The 20979-nt window shown below is 45.7% G+C and overlaps 1 protein-coding gene across 3 annotated transcripts in view; it reads left to right on the forward strand.

Moving 5' to 3' along the window:
* Nucleotides 1-12354, forward strand: part of PIK3R6 (phosphoinositide-3-kinase regulatory subunit 6) — a 70263-nt gene extending 57909 nt beyond the window's left edge. For all 3 annotated transcript variants that reach the window (XM_054048367.1, XM_054048368.1, XM_054048369.1), the window contains exons 15-20: nucleotides 1036-1126; nucleotides 1547-1617; nucleotides 3048-3138; nucleotides 3886-3956; nucleotides 5987-6099; nucleotides 9186-12354. In XM_054048367.1, coding sequence (XP_053904342.1) covers nucleotides 1036-1126; nucleotides 1547-1617; nucleotides 3048-3138; nucleotides 3886-3956; nucleotides 5987-6099; nucleotides 9186-9342 — 594 coding nt within the window. In that variant the 3' untranslated portion in view covers nucleotides 9343-12354. The remainder of the gene's footprint in view (nucleotides 1-1035; nucleotides 1127-1546; nucleotides 1618-3047; nucleotides 3139-3885; nucleotides 3957-5986; nucleotides 6100-9185) is intronic.
* The last annotated feature ends 8625 nt before the right edge of the window (nucleotides 12355-20979 follow it).

Raw genomic sequence — 20979 nt, forward strand, 5'->3', positions numbered from 1 at the left:
TGGAATCAGGTGACTCATGGGAGGTTTTGCCAGACTCTACCTGATTGCTGCAGGGTCTTTGGATTTCCTGAAACGTTTCATTTATTTCCTGCTGTCTTCTCTGAAACAGAATCAATGTCAGACCTGACATTCGACATGAGACCAAAACAATTAGCAGAAGACTTTAATGAGACCACCTGGTTAGATCATCATTAGCAGGAACTGAATCCAGGGCCTCTAGCTCCAAACACTTGAGCTGCCTTTACCACTTTACCTCAAGGACTAGATCCATCAGCTGGGAACAGAACCAGGTGTCTTGCTATTTTCTGTGGGTCAGCCCCAGAGGGGAGCCAGTAACTCATCTTGTCAGTGCCTCACAGGACTTTATCTCCTTCCTATCACTCTGGCATTGTTCCAGCCCCCACCTCACTTGATCCTCATGTCATATAGCCGGTGATCTTGTTATTTTTAAATTATTTTTATTCCCCAGTTGTTCTCCTCCATGTTGCAGACTCATGGCCAGATGACTCTCTGGGCATTTCTGTCAGCACTCAGGTGTCACAAACAGGAATTTACATGCCTCAGAGCTAATCAACATACTGGTACAGGGACTGGGGGTCTTGTGTGGGAGTCCACACTTCAGTCAAGATGATACCCGGTGGTGAGGTGTACAGTGCCCCAGGGGAAATCCCCCTTGTTTACATTACTGGCCAATTCCGTGTTCTCTTTCTGGAAGTTCTTGAGCTCCCTGATACTGTGTTTAGGTTCTTTGATAACATATGGAATCAAGCAACTCTAGGGAGGTTTTCCCAGACTCTGCAGGGCCGTCCTTTCTTCCAGAGCTTAGCTTTCCCCTGTAACGAAGGAGATGTGCATGAAATCACTTTGTTATTCCTGGCGTGTACCTTGCCTCTGGTTGCTTTTTTCACATATGAAGTCACAGCCTCTTTGTGATATCACAACTGGTTGCTGCAGAGATGACTGTGATGTCACAGAGGGTCACTCTGTGGGGAGCAATCAGGAGCTGCTCCCAGAGAAGGTTTTTTCCATTTTCAGATTTTCTTCAGCAACGAGGCTCAGGAGCCAGCAGAGGACGTGTTCCTCACCGAGTTGAGTGCCAAGGTGCAAGATTGCAAAGCTCCCAAAGGTGTGTAGTGGGTTTCAGGATCTCCTCCGCCACCAGGAATTCCCCTTCATCCCTGCTTTAGTAAGCTTTCCCCTTATGTAATCACACTCACCGCCATCACCCCTGCATCCTTCCACACACAGTAACGGAAGCCACAAGGCTCCAAGAGTGTGTGTGGGGTGGGGGGGAGAAATTGGAAAAAAACATTTGCAAGACGTTCTGCCTCCAAGTATTGGTGGTAGGTGGGGGACACTTGGTAAAAGAACAGGAAAGGAAACCTCCTAGCTCCTAATTCTGCCGTTAGAACTAACCTACAGCAATATAGCCCAATCCTGCTCCCATTGGAGTCAATGGGTGTCTTTGCATTGCAGATGGATGTATACGCTAAATGAACAATGTTGCCATTCGGGCCCTCACTTCCCATTGATTTCCCTCTTCCAGACCATATGCAAACAAAGAAGAAAACAACGCTGGAAGTCCATGGGGCAGATCTCGCAGTAACGTATAGCAAGGTAAGATGCGACTCTTTGTCCCATGGCCTTACTGCTCGCAGGACTCCTTTTGGCGGATCTGGGAGCTCTCTGCATGCAGGGGCTCTGGGGCAGATCGCAGCAACAAGGGAAAACTGCCTTTGCTTTTGCCCGTGAGATGCTCCTTTCAGCACATACATTGCTTGAGGGCTGAATGTGCCAGGACATCATCGTACCTGAAAAGAGATGCCGGCTTCGGGATCAGCCTTTGTAATAATGAGCCAGCTGTTCCTGGGAAATCCGATCCCCCCTGTCCTGGAAATATTGATTAGGACGCACAAGACCCCTTACTGGTTAACTGTAGAGTCTAGCCTATGGGATTATGACTTCTAATGGGCCCTCTTTTTTCCTCCTATTGCACATCTACAGAGGAGGGGTACTTTTCAATGAACACTTCGATCATCTATCGTAGTAATCGTTTCCCTTTGTTTTGAGTCTCTGAGCGTTGCCAGTGTCCAGCTAATGTGTTTGTAAAGGTGTTCATCCCCCAACACTAGCCACTAAGCAGTGTTTAAAATCATGTTAGCTGACACTTTTTTCAGAACACACATCTTTTTCCTTGTCTAGACAAAGCCTACAGGCCCAGTTCTGCCACCCTTATTTAGACTGCGTAGTGCTTTACTCAGCGGCCAGTCTCACTGAAATCAGTGATGCTACTCACGGAGTACGACATTATTGAGTCTGAATTAGAGAGGCAGAATCTGGTGCTAAATACGCAGACACATGTGCAAGCGCTGGAATAAATTGCCCAGAGAGGTTGTGGAATCTCTGTTACTGGAGATTTTTAAAAGCAGGATAGACAGACACCTGTCAGGGCTGGTCTAGATAATAGTTAGTCCTGCCTTGAGTGCAGGGGACTGGACTAAAAGAACTTTCGAGGTCCTACGATTCTATGATTCCCTGTTCTGCCTGAGCAGCTTAGAATCTGTTTTTTTGAAACATGGCCCTTTATATTTATAATTTTCCCACCTTTTTTCCTCTCAAATTTAGATGGGTTTTCCCCACTCCTAATCTTATGCTTTTTCTGTCATTAAGAGGGACTGGCAGGGTGTCTTTTTGGGTTTAACCAGGGGCTGGGTGACCGTGTCTTGCCTCGTTTCGAACCCACCCAAATATTGCGGGTTTGAAAGCTCAACTGGAACATGAATGCTTTCAGGTTTGCTTAGGAGAGGCTGTGAGAAAAGCTGCAGAGGGAGGAAATCCAGTGGGGTGAAAAGTGGAGCAGAAAGTGGAGCAAAGTGAAAAACAGACAGAGGAAAAATGTGACTGTAGATGCAGAGAGGAGGGGGAGGGGAGAGAGAAATCAAATGAAAAAACAAATTTAGCTCTGGATCAGGCACCCAGTTGGTTTCATTCAGGCCTAACATGTTAATCCCTCACTTGTAACTGAGTGAAATGTGCCTTTTGTGCAGGTTTTGCTGAGTAATCGGAAGAAGGAGGTAGAAGTCTCGTTGCGATCTACCGGCCTGGTGATGAAAGCCATTCCCTCCAGTGAAACAGAAGGTGAGGATTTTCCTGGTGGGGCACTGTTTGCTGAGCTGCCAACTATTCAGTGTTTTGGGGACTCCTGAGCAGGACCTTGGAAAAGCCAAAGAAGAGGCTGGCCCCCAGAGAATCCATCCCAGAATGCTCAGCGCATGCTTTGGCTGGGCTGGGGGAGCTGAGTCCGTGCTGCATGCGTACCCATGTGCTGCAGACATGATCACTACAGCTCATGGTCAAGTATCTGGCTGTTGAGTCTCATGCCCCACTTTTAGGGAGCTCCCAGTAACTGAGGATGCAGCATTGGACTCAGTTATGCTTCTTTGTGCCATTATATCCCACCTCTTCTGCATTTGCCTGCCCGAGGAGGAAGGGAGGAAGAAAGAAAGAGATGTCTTTGGGGGATAGACTTTCAGCTGTCATAGCTCCTGCTTTGCGTCCGCCCCATGAGCCCCAGTGGAGATACCCCCTTGGGGTGGCAGAGGATGGAGTCACTACAAAGGCAGCGCTCTCAGCCTTATCTAGTGCAAGGGGATAAGACAGGAGTAACTTGTGTTGCTCTCCGGGGCCCCTGCAGGCTGATGCTAGGAGCTGTACCCAGGCGCCCCAGGCAGACAAACTCTCATTCTAACGTAGTACCTTTGGGGGTGGTGGGAAGCACACCAAGAAGGGTTAGCAGTGGTTCCAGAAGACCTCACCCAGCCAAGACAAGGCAAGCTGGGCTGACCTGTGCTTTATTCTCAGTCTAATGCCCCGATTTTGTTGCAGATCTGGCGTGCTTGAATGTAAATATTGCTGAAGTCGTCAAAACCTCCAACCTGTCGGGAAAATCATTTTCTGTAAGTAGCTGTGACCCCCTGGCAGGAGTGGTGGAAGCATCCTAAAAGGGGGGGGGCACAGGCACCTGAACCATGGCCCTGCCCCTCACACTGCCCCTTCCCCTGAGACCCTGCCTCCCGCTCACTCCTCTCTGCCCCTTCCCACCCATCGCTCGCCCTTATGGCCGGTAAAAAGTGGGGGGACCCCCGGCACCCCTGTCCCTTGGAGGTGGTGATTTAGAATCACAAGCTGAGCAATGTTGGGCCAGGACAGTGCTTAAATGAGAGGTCTCCCAGAAAATCCCAGACGGCTGCAGAGGAAGGAGGACCAGCCAACCTGGCTACACAGATGTGGTGTAAGGGTCCTGTCCACATGGCAGAATAAGGGTGTTAAAAAAGGAAGACAGCACCCCAGACTCCCAGTGCTCTCAGTGATGGGTCCACCTGGGATGCAGGGCAGGACTTAGAGTGCCTGACCCCACAGATGCTACTGAGGCTACTGCTTACTACTATGAACAGCCTATTATTGGCCAGGAAGCTACTCAGGGTAGGAAATAGTGCGCGCAGCTGGGTTTGCAGGATCTGGCCCATTGCTCAGGATCCTTTGGAATGAATGAATGATGTAGGTGGAGAAACGTAATTAGAAGCTTGATTATTAGAGATTTTACTTATTGCTATAGCAAAGACTGGAGAAGGAAATCCCCCATTGCTCTGCAAAAGGAGGAGGAGATACTGCACAGAGTTGCTCAGAAAGTGGTTTCAGTTTGTTTTCTGCCCTGTCAAATTTCAGCTTTTTGCTGGAAACCCAAGCAGCTCTGTCACTGTCCCTCAGTACTGCCCGTGCATTAGCATTTTTCCTCTGCAAGACTCTGCCACTGGAGCAGTGTGCCTTGGTGTGTAGTAGATATTATGATCCAGAGGACAAACATCCACTAGATATAGAGTTTGATCCTTTTTTACAGGCCCCTTTGCCCCGCCAGAATGGTGCAAAGAGGGCTTGGTATAACTGAAGGTATGAGGGCAGCTTGTGTGGGCTCCCCGCTGCTAGCTCTAATCTAGCAGTGCAGATGCAGCAGCACAGACCCTGTTGTGAGCTAGGAGCTTGTACAGCCAGTGCCACAAGATCTTCACTGCTACTTTTAGCTAGCTTAAAGCTAGTTTGGGTGTGCCTGTGTGAGTGGCAATCACACCTCCAATTGCAGTGTAGACATATCCTTTAGAGCCAAATGGACCAAGGGCCTGTTTCTTTATCACCTATTCCCACATATTTCAGGCATCCTGGGTGAGATTCAGTGACTCACAGCCCAAGGGGAGGGGGGCTATAAGCCACCTTTGTGCCCTCCCAAACCTGGGCTGCTCTGGGGAATCCAGTGTACCTTATACAGCCCTAGGGGCCTGTCAAGGTTATGACAGCCTCCCCCATCTCCGCTGTGCTGCCTAGAATCGCTGCAGCACTGAGCACTGTAGCCCTGCCCCTGACTCACCCTTCCTGCCCCACCTCCAGCATGACCCCAGGCTACACCAGGGCTCGCAAAGGGGTCCTCAGAAAGCAGCTTTGCAGTGCCTGTGTCAGGGGAAACCTTCCCACGCTGGCATAAAGGATCTAGAGCGGGGGGTGGGACATCTCACCCCAAGACTCTAACACTAGCAATCCCTTGTAAGGCTGCTTGAGCACCAGGCCTCCCCGGTTACTGTGGACTCTGGCCAGTGATTTTGGAGGCCTAATTTGGGACACCTTAAAGGGGCCTGATTTTCAGAGTTATTAAGCATCGGCATCTCTCACTGACATCAACTGGGGCTGTAGGTGTCCTTTAAGGAGCCACAAGTTAGGCACCCAAATCACTGGCTGCTTTTGAAAATATTGGCCAATTTGTTCCAGGGGGAAATAAAAGGAAGGAGCCAGTTCCCTCTTTATTCCAGCAGTCGTGTCTTGTGTTCCAAGGTTCAAAAATAGATGTGCGCATGCACACACATTCGCCATCTGTCTTGGTGCAGCCTTGAGAAGGTACGTGAAAAATTCAGCAGGGCTTTTTTTCCCCCTGTTGTTCCAGTCAGCAGCAAACAAGATCAGAACACGTAATATCAAAATCCAGAGCATGGAACAAAGGACCTTCAATCTGTGCCTGGACAAGGACTTCAGAAGGACCTACACGAACGTGGTCGGGTAAGGCTACTTTGCTGTAAGGCTTTAAACAAGCATCAAGCTATTGATTTAAAGTTAGACTTCCCCGGAGACACAACATGTCTTTTCACAAGGGTTGTCAGGATTACAGAGGAGGTGATGTTGGCTAGTGCCCAGGCCTGGAAATCAGGAGATACAGGTCCTAGTCCTGACTCTGCTTCTAACTTGGTGAGAGAACCTGGGTGAATCACATGACCTCCCTGTGCCTGCTATCGCCAGAGTAAAATGAAGTCAGTGATATTTACCTTCCTTTGTAAAGTGGTTTGAGATCTTTGCCTGGAAAACACTATGTCAATGCAAACTATTCTATCATATAGTAAATGATAAAAGAGAGTGGCTCAAGCAGATGACTGGGGGTTAGGAGATCTGGCTCATTTCCCAACACTGTCACAAACTTCCACAATATCTCAGTAGTCCCACCTTCCCATTTGTAAGGTGTGGATTATACTCTCCTAGTTCCCATAGGGAGGTTCTTAAGCCTAACTCATTAATGCTTGTAAGAGACAAGGTGGGTGAGTTAACATCTTTTATTGGACCAACTTCTGTTGGTGAAAGAGACAAGCTTTCAAGCTCCACAGAGCTCTTCTTTGAGATTCGTGGATAGAAAGCATTATCCAAGTGCGTGTTTGCACATGATGCACTGGATATGAATACAGGAATCTTCATTTCTTGCTTGAAACTGTCGTAGAATGTTATTTACTGTTAAAGAGTTTCTTGAGTTCTACCCCAGCGTGGCTGCATTTCTGTGGTGGTGGAAATGATTCTTCTCTACAGCTTGTAGAGTGATTTGGGAACCTTCAGGATAAAAGGCACTGTAGAAATCTGAAGGTGGGAGGGAGTAGTCTGTGTGAGCAGCTTTGATAATATAGCAGCAAAAAATGAGGTTCTTTCAAGAATTTGAGCAGGCTGGATTTGTATTTTAAGAATCACAATTTCATAATTTTGCCCCAAGTAGCACCACCAACAAAAACATATCATGTACCAATTCATATGCAGCCACCACAGTCATCTGCAGGGGTTTGAACCCAGGACTCTAATCCCAAAAACGCAAGCTACCACTTGAGTAGAGCTGGTTGGAAAATGTCAACAGTCAAAATTATTTGACAAAGAAAAGGAAGATTCTTTTTTGTGTATGAAAATGTGTCCCTTTTCTAAACTGGCTCAACAATTGAGCGGAAGGAAAAGCCCTTTGTGTAACAGAAGTTGGCTGTACAGTCACAAATCAGCCACTTGGAGGAGATGTGATCATACACTAGACCAGAGCATTACACCCAACTGTGCACATAACTGTGCACATAACTGTGCACATAAATGCTGCATATGCAGCTCTGATGGCCGGGTGTGCAAACTGGTATTGGTGCATGAGTATTAGTGCATAGATAGCAGCTGGCATGCAAACAGGCCAGTTTGCTTGCTCACAATGTAAGGCCTGAAAATGAAGCTCCATTTCTTATTTAGGGCAAAGGTTATTGAAATCTCTGATTTTCCTAGTTTCTGGCTACCCTCCTCTTTTGCCCTCTCCTCCCCTGTTTTCTCTCTCCGTCGTTACACATAGCCAACAGCGAGTCTTATTCTATTTCTTTCTATCTGTGTTTCTTTTCCACTGTTGAAGAGGATTTTGAGGGAACTGCCTTCCAAGAAAGCTGATTGTGATTCTGGGTTGCCCATCAAAGGAACAGTTGGGTGTAAGAGACAGGCCGGTGATCTGTAAACAGCCCTGTGGGTGGGATGTGCTTCCCTCCAAGCCTGGAGGAAGGGATTTCCCATGGCAACAGCCAGAGGGCACCAAAGACAATCTGCCGCCCTAGGCAAAACTTCAGCGTGCCGCCCTCTCCTCCCTGTAAGCCTAGGACAATAGATTTGGCTGGCTGCCTCTCCGTGACAGAGGGGTGGCTGGGCCAAATCTGATTGAGTGGCATTGCGACCTGGCATTCTCAGTCACAGCCCCACTCAAATTTGGCCCAGCCGCCCCTCCGTCATAATGGAAGGGCGGCTGGGCCAAATATGTCATCTTACGCAGCTGCCCAGAAATCTGATGCAAATACGCAGCTGCCTAGTTCACCTATAGCTAGTAGCCTCTGGCAGCAGTGTAACCTGAAAGATTTGGGGCCCAGCAGGTAAAAAAGACTTAACAGCAGTTTCTTACAAACCTCACCAAGGGACACATTGTGTGAAGCTCACGGATAATGGTGCAGTGTGTGAAACGTTTACAGAGACTACAAATGAGGCCTTCAAGAAGTCAGAGAGGAAGCAAACTGGTTGCTGTGAGAAATGCAATTCATAGATGGTGCTTTTTCCCCCTGGATAAAAGCTTGTGTTGGGGGAGACTGCAATCTTTTGGATGAAGTGTAAAACCAAGGTTCTTGCTTCTTGTCTTCATAAAGGTCCCATGGCACTTTTTGTGCAAACAGCAGGGTGTTAGCTTTGGAATCGTGGCAGAAGTCCACTCTGAGTAATTACATTCCGCGTTAGTAAATTTCCTCCAGCAGTTTCAAACTGAGACAGTTTTCTCCTTGGTTTTCTGTCCTAAAATCACTGGGCATTGTGGGCACCATTAAAAGCTGCCACATGCTGCATCAGCAGTGGCTGCCTTTCAGTGATGGAGAAGTGAAGTGTTAATGTATTACACAGGCTCAAGCCTCAACATTTGGATCTGGAATTTGAACCTCCCAAAGTTCAAGGGAATTAGATTAAAGGATTTTGACTGTAGTCAAATGCAAAATTTGGACCTGGGTTTGGATTTCAAATGCCTTCAAAGTTCTGGGGAGTTTGAAGGTGGAGTTTTGATTCAGGCCCATTTGTAGTCCATACAGTTTGCATTCCCCTGAATCAAATTAAGGCTAGCCCAAAGCGCTATGTAATAACAATAATAATATGAATTAGATAATCTTTCTAGCAAAAGCCAGTGCAAGATTACAAACAGATTATAAATCTTAGTTACATGGATGTAAACCCAAAGCAACAGCCAAAGCCAATGGAGTTACTCTGGATATACACTGGTGTAACTGAGGTCAGTATTTGGCCCATGATTCGGCATGTTTAGTAAAAGTCTCTTTCTTCTCTTGCAGTGTGGAAGTTTCTCCTTGCCTGGAACCCAGCTATTGCTTGCAAAAGACAAGGACAATGAAATTCAGCCTGCATGAACCGGAGGATGTGGGACTGGCCAAATACATGCCCAAATCTTTGCTATTGCCCATCAACACATTTGCAGGCATCATCCAGTGAAGAAGATAAGAAAAAATTGACATGAGAGGCATTTGTAAGAATCCCTGGTTGGGTCACAATAGAATGAGGACTGAAGAACACGCTAAAAGCCACCTACAGTGACTTCACAACCATTTCTCTTGTAAAGCTACAACTGGACGGGATGTTAGGGCTCAAAGAAGAAAGTAAAAATCAGGCAAACTGTTATAATGCCGTGGCTTAGGTCTGAGCCAAGGAGCAGAGCCTGGGAGAAGGTGGAACAGCAGGAGTTCCTGTAATGCTGGAGAGTGGGGCTGGGCTGTGGAACTGAGCATGGAGGGAGATAAGCAGGAGTCAGACTGTTATTCTTCTTTGTGTGTCAGTAAAATACCTTGAGAGGGGAGGAGGGGTTTCTTCGGGAGAAGGATTGGAGACAAGCTGGCAGAGTTTGGCTTCTGCTTGCTTTAGGTGTGGCACAAGGTGCAATTATTATTTAATATTTTATATTACAGTAGTGTCTGAAACCCCTAATCAGGGATCAGGGCCCATTGTGCTGGGTGCTGCGCAGATACACCTGAAGCCACGGTCTCTGTTCCAAAGCAATATATTTGAGTCACCTTGGGCACACAGGCAATTGCCTCCGAACATTCACTCAGCAAAGAAGAAAGCTTGTCAGGGCTGATTGGAATTGGGTAGAACATGTGCATCACTAGGGTCTGCTGAGCTCCCACTGAGGTCTGTGGAAAAACTGCCATGGACTTCCATGCTAGTGACTTTGGCTAGGATCAAACAAAGCTCCCACAGCAGCAGGTGCACAAGTTCCTATCTTCATTCTTGCTCGTTGCCAGCTGAAGTCATTTCAGATACCCCGTGCAGATTCATTAACTTGTCGGATCTAATCCAGAATGTCCAGAACAGCGCTAACAAGGTTTCCCTTAAATCCTGATAGATGTGATCATTAGACCTTCCTTGCGTGAGACTATCAGTGTCTGTTCCTAAACACGGGGTTACACAAACCCCAAATTGTTCTCTGCTCCCACACCTCATTGCCAGTGTTGCTTTGTAACAAGGATGCAAGAAACAGCTACCCAAAGAACCCATCAGTGGCTTCTCTAGTTTCTTGGCCTTCATGTGCTTTCTGTTTGGTTCACGTGCTATAGACTGGTGAGGAGTGCCTGAGAGCCCAGAGCAGTTTACAGGTGGTAATGCGTTTTAGTGTAGTGCGTATTGGGCCAGGTTAATTTGCAGTTCCATAAGGTCTCAAGTGCAGCACACGCTCCCCAAGAGATTCTGCTCATAGCCAAAGCAGCCCGAACAGGCGATGGTGCTGTCTGATGAAGATGTCCGTAGGGGAGTGCTGAGTCAGTGCATCCCAGCTGAGGGGTAAGCCAGCAAGACTCCCACAAGAGCTGCTGGTGGGACTTCAAGCTGCACCCCCCAGAAGAATCCCTACAGGAGTATGGCAGGGAAAACAACATCCCCCCTACCCCCAGAAGTGACTCCACACTCTTGCCATGGAACTGCTGGCCAGGCTGGGATGTGATTTTTGTCTGGCCAATGGGAACTGTTCCTCTGACAATCGGGATACTTAATTTAGTGCCTACATGTGGAATAAGAATGTATCCAACCAAACTTTAGGTATCCAAGTTTGAAATGTTGGGCTGCAATGTTTAGATCGAGCCCCTCTAAATAACCCTTCACAGAACTGCCTTGATTAAGGCCCAAAGATTTTGATGACATTAGGATTTCTTGGACATTTAGGCCCTGTGGACATTGGGGAAGTTTGGGTTAAATTTTCCCCCATGTAGGCTTTATAGATTGTCTCAACCCTCCTGCAGCTCCCATCACTGCCCTGCTCTGCGATTTTTAAGATCAAACAACAACTTACTCTCTCCCCTCACTGCAAACATTTTTATCGTTTACTTTCTAGCTAAAGTTTTACAAACTCCCAGCTTAGCGTATTGCATAAAACATAAACATAAAAACAATTCCCTGGGAAGCTCTATTGAAATAAACTGTCTGCTGGCAAATCACCTTTAGAACTGATGGCAGGTGAGAGGCGCCCTAGCAACAGGAGAGCCTGGCAGCTCCCCAGAATCATTTAATTACAAAAAAAGTAAATGTGCCTATGAGAATCTCACACACACCATGGGGCATCCTCACTTATTATGAGACACTCATGGCTTGGGTGTGTATTCACTGTACTGCCAAGTGACTCAAGTACTCGAGAACTGTGATTTCACGAAGAGCTATACTCCCCAAAGTGTGGTATTCCACTTATGAAAATTGTATATTGGACTTTTTCCTCCAGGGGAAAAAAAAGCCAAGCCCTATTGTTGTTCCATAATCAGTGGGGTTACAAAAATAATTCAAAAGTTTAATTCAGGAAATTTCCTTCACCCCTACTGCACTGCACTTCCTTGTATTCGGATCTCACCAGAGCCACTGAAGGAAATATTTTCGTTATGCTAGAAGATTTAGCCATCTCGTTCCAAGTTCAGCTAACCTCAGCTCCTGAGCCGTAACGAGGGGATACAAGATAAACAAAGGCAGAAGCATTCAGCAACAGGGCTTTCATTTCTTCAGCATAAACAGCATTGTCTTCAACCTCAGTTTACTCATGGCTTATTGTAAATTATTGACAAGCAAGAACATAAAGTTTATGTGGAAAAGAGATGAATTTGGCCCCAGGAGACACATACAAGAGAGACCCCATGACTAATGATGGCAAAGGAGGTCAAGAAATGCCTGGATGAAGCCAGCACTTCTCTTCCTATGAGCTGCTATGTAGGGCAGTAATTTGAGAGGCTGACAAACAGCTCCTCACATGTTCGCCTGCCTTGGGATTTAACTATAAGTTCAACTCGCCTGGCACTCTAGACATAACCAGAGACTTGTGTGGTAGCATTGAATTTGTACTGATGTATATAGGTATTAACTATGTATAGTTGTATATGATGTAGATAGATTATAAATTATTTGTATAGGTGAAATGGATTATATATACTGGAAAGTGCAATCTTTTTACCTGTTTGATTAAATGACATTAAAGAAACCCAAATGGGTGCTAATGTGTGTGTGCATGGGCACGTGTGTGCAGGGGGAGATGGTCTGGGTAGATCAGTGTTTCTTAAACTGGGGTTGCTGCTTGTGTAGGGAAAGCCCCTGGCAGGCCAGGCCGGTTTGTTTACCTGCCCCATCCGCAGGTCCGGCCGATCGCGGCTCCCACTGGCTGCAGTTTGCTGCTCCAGGCCAATGGGAGCTGCTGGAAGCGGCATGGGCTGAGGACGGGGCAGATAAACAAACTGGCCCGGCCCAGTCTGCCCCGCCAGGGGCTTTCCCTACACAAGTGGCGACCCCAGTTTGAGAAACACAGGGGTAGAAAGAACTGGCTCAACAATTGAGCTGAAAGAAAAGCCCTTTCTGGGCATCTCTGTTAAATCTCCAAAGTAGAGAGTGGAGGAGGTTGGGGTTGGTATAATGGAGTGCATACCCCACACAGGCACTGAAAGGGTTAAGGGGAGCTGAAGCGCTCAGTTATGGCACCTGGTGGCAACTACAGGGTGTATCAGACTCAATTAAGGATGAGACCCAATGGGGAGGAACTGGGTGGCTAATTAACATAAAGGAAGAGTTTCAGGGCAGAAGGAGGAAAGAGGCTACTTGGCTTTGGGATCGTCTCCTGAGAGAGAACTCTGCTAATAGGCTAGGAGAGTCATGGAGAGATCACAGGGATGGAGCCGCGGAGTAGCCTGGATAAAAGGACAGGTGCTGGATCGCCATGAGGAAAGCGTTTGCTTGCTACCAGAGCTAGAAAGGATTCTACAGAGCCTGGAAAGGTGCTGGGGGAAAGGGCCGCCCTAGAGACAAGCCAAGGTAGGAAGAAGTCTGGGGAAGTGGCAAGGGGTCACAGTGAGCAGACTTGGCTGTTACCTGTTAATAGAGGCTGGGTAAAAAAAGCTAACACTTTCAAAAATGCCTAAGTGACTTAGAAGCTTAAGTGCTATTTTCAAAAGTGACTTAAGAGTCTATTGACCTTCAGTGTGACTCACCCTTCTAAATCACTTTGTGGATCTAGCCCTAAGAAATGTGGGCCTGGTGATGCTGAGCTTTGCCACTCCTACCTTTTAGGTGCCCAGAAATTCACTGGGATCCATGAAGTCTGAGTTTGGCACCTCCTCCCCCGTACAATGAATGGGGAGAGGGAGGTGCCTCAGAAAGGGGTTCACAAAAGCCAGCATGCTAGGTGGCTTCTTGCCTACATGGGAGATGCCAAGCCAAGGGGTGTGCGCTAAGCACTGCTGCTCTCACAATGTTCAGCACCTAAATCTGGGCGGCAAGGGGGGCACCTCCCTCTGCTTGGGATTCTCAACCCTCTCTTGGGGCTAGGTGCCTAGGCTGTTTTTGCAAGAAGCCTGGGGGGAAGGAGGGGAAGGAGGAGGATGACCGAACCACTGAGCTATGGGATATTCCAATGTGGGGCTCCCTCAAGCTCTCCTGTGGGTAAATAATGAAAGAATGATTTGGAGAGAGAGAGAACACAAGCAGGAGTGATTCTGGAGCATAGTGGTTAGAGCACTCAACTGGGAACCCAGGATCCAGGCCCCTTGCTCCAATGAATTTCTGAAATTTATTTAGTGTGACAAAGCTTCGACAGGAGAGACTGAGGGACCACACACCAGAATATCCCATAGCCCAGTGGCTTGGGCACTCACCTGAAAGGTGGCAGACTCCTCTTCAAATACCTTCTCCCGCACAGGGAGGGAGAACTGGGTGCTTCCCACATCCCAGGTAAGTACTCTAACCAATAGGCCAGGGGTTCTCAAACTGGGGGTCGGGACCCCTCAGGGGGTTGTGAGGTTATTACATGGAGGGGTGGGGGGCACGTGCTGTCAGCCTCCACCCCAAACCCTGCTTTGCCTCAAGCATTTATAATGGTGTTAAAAATATAAAAAAGTAATTTAAATGTAAAAGGGGGTTCTCACTCAGAGGCTTGCTGTGTGAAAGGGGTCACCAGTATGAAAGTTTGAGAACTACTGCACTAGGCTAAAAGATATGAGAGAGCTTCCCGTGCCCTGCTTTTTTGTGTATTCTCGCCTATAGGGGGCTGATCCAGTAGGTGAGCTCTAAGCATGCTTACTGGCTAGGGCCCTGCAGGCGAGTTAAGCGGAGGAATGCCTATCTTTCCCCTGGGTTTTACTTCGCTCTAGGATTTAGACATCCAGATGTCTGCACACGCACAGAGGCACAAACATAGGTGCCTAGGGATCTTTTACTGCAAAAATGTAGGTTCAAAGCAAGTTTAGGCACCTACAGACTTGGCAGCAGCTGAGTGTGAGGGGGGAGTGGGTGGTGGTGCGTGAATTCCAGTGGGGCCTGACTCTGGGATTTCAGCACCTAAGGTGGGAGTTAAGCACCTAAGTCCTTTGGTGCATCTATCCCTTAAATAGTTTTGAAAATATTGCTCAACATTTTTGCTTGCAAATTCTGCAACATGCAGGCAGTGAAGACTACATTGCCAAAGAAGGACCAGGCTACGTATGAAGACTGTTTCATTTATGCCTTAGGGGTCTCTGTACAAGTGGCCTTGAAAATATATATATATATATATGTTAAAGCTCATATGTTCCCTTCAATCTTACAGCCTTCTGTAATGTCTGGATATCTTGGAGACTGGTGCCCTGGAAATACAAAGATGTAAATGAACGAGTCCATATCCTGCTCCCAATGCAGCACACACATATAATGGATTATAGTCCCAACTCACCCATATATTTAACTTATTTACACACTCACAGGGCACCCAAAGAGAACATCCTGTTAGCAGTCCCTTCTCATTTAAACAACAGGGCATTAGCTCAAGTGCCTCTGCGGATCTCAACTGTGCTAACACCGCAGAGAGAAACGACTCTCTGGTTCATAGCACCTAATTAACGGTGGATGAAAAATGGAACTTCTGTCCTGTGGGAAATGTTGAGATTTCAAACTTTTGTTTTGTTCCAAATCAGAACAAAAAGTCAATCTCAGTATTTTTCACTAAACAAAATATACTGAATAGGGCCGTCCTTAGGATTTATGGGGCCCTACACAGTATTATTAAACTGGTGCCTCTATGCTTCACTGAAGGCGGTCCGCAGCTGGCACCACTGCCCTGGTGTGTTGAAGGGGCACAGCCACCACTCCTGCCTGTGGACCCCCAGAACTCTCCCCCACCCCCATTGCTGACGCACACAGAGCTTTGTACGCAGCAGATGCTGCGGCAGTGGCTCAAGGCAGGCTTCGCGCTGTCACAGGGATGCTGCATCTTGCCAGAGCCCACGGCCCTCTTGCAGCCCCTAGTCACTCCTGGCTCACCACGAGCATTTTGACAGGAAGTTCCAGTCAGTAATAACAACAATAATGTGTGTGTGGGTGTATGTGTGTGAGAGAGAGACTGTGTGACAGTGTGTTGGGGAGTGTGAGAGTGTGTATGACAATCTGTGTTGGGGGAACTGTGACTCGTGAGAGGCAGAGTCTGTGTGTGTGAGGGCCAGTGTGTGTGTGTGTGTGTGTGTGTGTGTGTGTGTTAGGGAAGTGTGAGAGACTGAGCGCCTTACTGAAAATACTTCATTTTGATCTTGTCACTTTCACTTTTTTATAAATGACACGTATTGATAATTTCCCATAAAAATGTTAATTAAATTAATACATTCCCACAAAATGTTTTGATTCTGTTGAATCAGCATTTTCTAATGGAAAACTGTTCTGTCAGAAGATTGACCACCTTTACTCCTAATCCATTTAGGGGGTTATAGGTTAAATTTTGCCTGGAAACCACAGCCAGCCAGTGCAGATTCTGGAGCATCAGTACCATAGATGCTTATGGCAATATACTCTGCTTAGCAAGCAAGCTGCTGCCTTCAGTTTCCAGGCAGTGTTAAGGTGAAGACCAACATGGAGCACGTTGCATGGTGACAAAGGCATGGATGACTGTTGCAAGGCTCATAGTAGAGCGTAATCCTAGATATTGCAACTACTTGTCTTCTAGTAGCAGATTACTGGAAGGTGAGCAGGAACAAATGGTGAACACACACACTTAGTTAATGGACCAGCTATGTAATAAAGCCCTGAGGCAGGATTGTACTTACAAACATAAACCTCAAAGTGCATTACTGCTTGAGATGGCTGATCCTAGAGTTTCACCTACCAGGAGTTCCTATCATTTCAGCTGGGAGAGAAACAGCCTTTTATACTCCTACCTATCTGTTTAGAACTTTATACCATGCTCACCACTGTGGTGCATGAGCATCTTGTCTAGAGATGAAGATTAACAAGGCAGGACAAGGTACAGTATCAGAGGGGTAGCCCTGTTAGTCTGTATCAGCAAAAACAGCCAGGAGTCCTTGTGGCACCTTAGAGACTAACCAATTTATTTGGGCATAAGCTTTCGTGGGCTAAAACCCACTTCATCAGATGCATGGAGTGGAAAATACAGTAGGCAGGTATATATACACAGTACATGAAAAGATGGGAGTTGCCTTACCAAGTGTGGGGGGTGTCAGTGCTAATGAGACAATTCAATTAAAGTGAAAGTGGGAGGAAAAATCACTTTTGTAGTGTTAATGAGGCCAATGTAAACAGGGTGGCCCATTTCAAACAGTTGACGAGAAGGTGTGAGTAACAGTAAGGGGAGATGTCAAGAATTATAACATTCAAAAACCAGTCGGAGAACACTTCAATCTGCCTGGACACTCAATAACAGACTTAAAAGTGGCAATTATTCAACAAAAAAACTTCAAAACCAGACTCCAACGAGAAACTGCAGAACTGGAATTAATTTGCAAGCTGGACACCATCAAATTGGGCCTGAATAAAGACTGGGAGAGGATTGGTTACTACAAAAACTTATTTCCCCATACTAATTTCCCCCTACCGTTACTCACACCTTCTTGTCAACTGTTTGAAATGGGCCACCTTGATTACATTGGCCTCATTAACACTACAAAAGTGATTTTTCCTCCCTTGGTATTCTACTGTTGAGAATAACCCACTTCCACTTTAACTGAATTGTCTCGTTAGCACTGATCCCCCACTTGGTAAGGCAACTCCCATATTTTCATATGCTGTGTAGTTATACCTGCCTACTGTATTTTCCACTCCATGCATCTGATGAAGTGGGTTTTAGCCCATGAAAGCTTATGTCCAAATAAATTTGTTAGTCTCTAAGGTGCCACAAGTACTCTTAGTTGTTCATTCAGAGTGGATTATTCGATAAATAGAACAGTTACATCAGTATTGTGATTTTTATTTCACCTCCCACCAGTGTAATTCCCCTGCTGTCCATCAGAACAATTAGTCTGGAATCTGAATATTCCTTCTGTAATTATTTCATAAAACCCCCCTGCGCCTTCTTTAAGACAGGACAGATTTGGTTGGTTGAAAGACTAAAAGCACAGGCTCATGAACTGTGAATTATTAAACAACACATGAAAGAGTCATCTCTTTCCCATAGAACATCCTGCCCCCAAAAGCCTCACTCCTGAGATAAACTAATCACTGAGGCAGTCATGTTAGAAATTACACAAGGCAATACAAATTATTGCGTAGAACATTTTCACAGCGGAGGTGGAGAATTCAAGCATGCCCCATGTTTTCCATCAGCTGTGACATTCCACATGTGAACTGGACTTACCAGCAGAAATACATGTAGTAAAAGACTTTGCAGTTCCAGAACATGGTTATAGCTGGATGAGCTTGGCATCTGAAAGATTTATCACCAGCAGCATACTGCACAGCTCCTTAAATAAATCAGTGACATCAATGTTAAAAAAACCACATCAATATTTAATACTCCCACTGAAATGATGCTCAGCTTTCTCCTACTCAGCCAGAACTCTCCTTCCTATTTCAGGGAAGCTGCCTGAACTTGCTACGTACATACACCACCCAAAGCAGACAATTTTGCACCTATCCGTTCAACAGGCACCTTAAGAACAGTCAAATACTATGATGATGAGCTCAGCAGAAGACCCTAAAGAGAACAGAAGATAATCATGGTCTCTCAAAATGAGTGAAAGTGTAATGCCACCACCGCCTCATTTCCAACTCAATCAATTCTGATGTTCTGCTGGGTTCTAAGCAAGTCAATGATGAGGGATGGCATGTGATTTTTGTGGTTCTTCTTTTTAAGGTGACAGGTACTTCCCTCTGAGTCAGTGCTGGTTCAAAACATGGGCAAGCTGTTACAGAATGCTGTTCTGTGACTCTTTGTGGTAACTGAAAATTCCATAGCACTAAACCTGGAATGCTGGTCACATTTCAGTTTGGAGTAGCCATATTCTGTCTGTCTTAATTCCCTCTGTAATTTCAATTGGATAGGCTATTCCTTGTTTCCTGTCTTAAACAGCTAGATTGTGTTGTTTTGTGCTTTTTAACAGTAGCTGAAATTCTATCCTAGAGGTAGCTGCATTTCAACAGCGGATAAAGTTACTCTTGTAAATACAGTTTTGTATAAACAGCACAATATGCAAAGCACTTAGGGGTCCAATTGGATGGAAAGCACTGTAAAAATGCAAGATCACTTTCTTAATACGCAGCGTATAGTAGCAAAAATAAGACTCCTATATGAAAAGTATTTTCCAGTGTTGCAAATACATTCTCTCAAATAAAAAAAAAAGATACAAGTGTCTTTGGGTGAAATGTATTATAATTCCATTTATCTGAGATTTCTTTACATTGCAAACACTGTGTGGGGAGGTGGGGGTGAGTCATGAATCAGTGTGTAGAGGGGTAAGTGGCTCTGATGGAAGCCCACCACCCACACCTTCAAGCTGAAAGAAGTTTGCTGCACATCCAGCTAACCTGTGACATGATTTCCACAATTATCCTATGCCAAATATTTAATTAGACTTCAGAATTACCCTCTGTTGGCCAAGGCAATACTTGCTTTTGTGGGTTTTTTTTATCCTCATCCAGGCGGGGAGGAGATTGAGAGTGTGAGAAATTTTCAGGGAGTCAGGTAAGATCAAAGCCCAGTCTGCCTTGTTATAGGATCAGAATCTCTGGCCTATAGCTGATAAACTCTGTGTTCTGTCCAGCAATCTCCATTTGTGATTGCTGTGTACAGCAGACATATCTGTGTCAAAGCATTTCAGTCACTGTGGAGGAGAGGACTAGTATAGAACCTAAAGCAAACCTGGGGGTGTTGGAACTTTATAATGGTTTTGTGAAAAGGTGTGTGGGAGGGGGAATATAAATCCTGATTCTCCTCTCATAATGGCATAAATCAGAAGTAACGTCATTTACTTATTCTAGTGTAAAAATAATGTGAGACCAGAATCAGGCTTGTAGGATCTAGCAGAGTAGTATTGTTCATATTCACACGACATATAAAATGTGGGGGTTTAGGGCTTTTTGGCCTTGACCTGAACACGCACAGCATATGCAACTCAGTCCAAGTTCCAAAGTAAAAAAAAATTGCTTATTGGAACATGCTTGTGCATGTGTGTGTCTTGCCGACCTGGGGCATTTTTTCAGGTGGACAGCAAAAGGAACATCCCTGACACCAAGGTGACCCTCTGGACAAATTCCAACTCCCTGCTCCAAAGAATAGAAGCACTAGGATTTCTCAACAAAACAGTTTTCAGAATTTTTCAACATGGGCAAAATAATATTTTCCCCTAAATTCTTTCTGAGAAATAGGTGAACTATTTTTGCTAAAAATTTCCAAAAAATCTTCAGTCTTAGACAGACAGCTAGCATGGAAAAAGTCAGCTCACAATTTCAGCTAAATGGTTAAGGTTGGGCAAAGTTATAAGCGACAGAAAACAGGTTTTATAATCAAATGCGTCAAACCACCTTTAACTATAGGCATCACTATTTGCACTACCTCAAATAAGATCTTAATGTGTTTAACTGTGTTGAATAAGTGTCATTATCCCCATTTATACAGTTCAGGAAACTGAGGCACAGAAATATTAAGTGACTTGCCAAAAGCCACCTAGTTTTCTAACCAGTCCTGGGCCTTATCCAGCAAGCCAGCCAAATACAGCCTCCAAAAGGGTGAAAAAAGCTGGTCAGAAAATTATAAGTATTGTTCAAAAATTCAGCTTCAATTTTGTTTTTGAAAATCAACTTTTCATCTTAAATGAAAAAATTAAAAAGCAAAAAAAAGTTCATTTTCTAAATGAAAAATTTTGACCAGCTCTAGATAAAATGTTCCCAAACCAAAGAGAGCCTAATGGCACTAGAATCCCAGTTTTTGGACATGTGCTGCTAAACAAGAATACAATTTAGGAGCGCTAATCCTAGCAATGGGAAAATGGAGAGATCAAAAGATAAGCAGGTAAATAAGTAAGAGTAGCAGGGTCTCCCCCCAGCGCTGCTTGTCTAACATGATGGGTTTGTCTATTGTAGGGGTGGCTAACCTATAGTCGACAAAGTTGTAGAAAGGGCCCTACAGAGACGCCCCTCCTCTTTAACCCAGAAGTAGAATCTGCAGCCGCTAGAGGTCCCACTATGCAAGAATACATGCTGATCCATGCAGAGACAGTGGGTCCTTGCACGCGATGGTCTGCGTGCTGTCACTTATGGGTTACCCTCATTTATTAAACATATAGTATGGATCACAAGGTCTCAGTGAGTGTTGGGACCTGTTGTGTCTGTGGAATACACAAAGCTGCTGTCTCTGAAGAGGCCACG

This window comes from Malaclemys terrapin, chromosome 13, assembly GCF_027887155.1.
Source record: "Malaclemys terrapin pileata isolate rMalTer1 chromosome 13, rMalTer1.hap1, whole genome shotgun sequence".
In the NCBI taxonomy this organism is placed as follows: domain Eukaryota; kingdom Metazoa; phylum Chordata; order Testudines; family Emydidae; genus Malaclemys; species Malaclemys terrapin.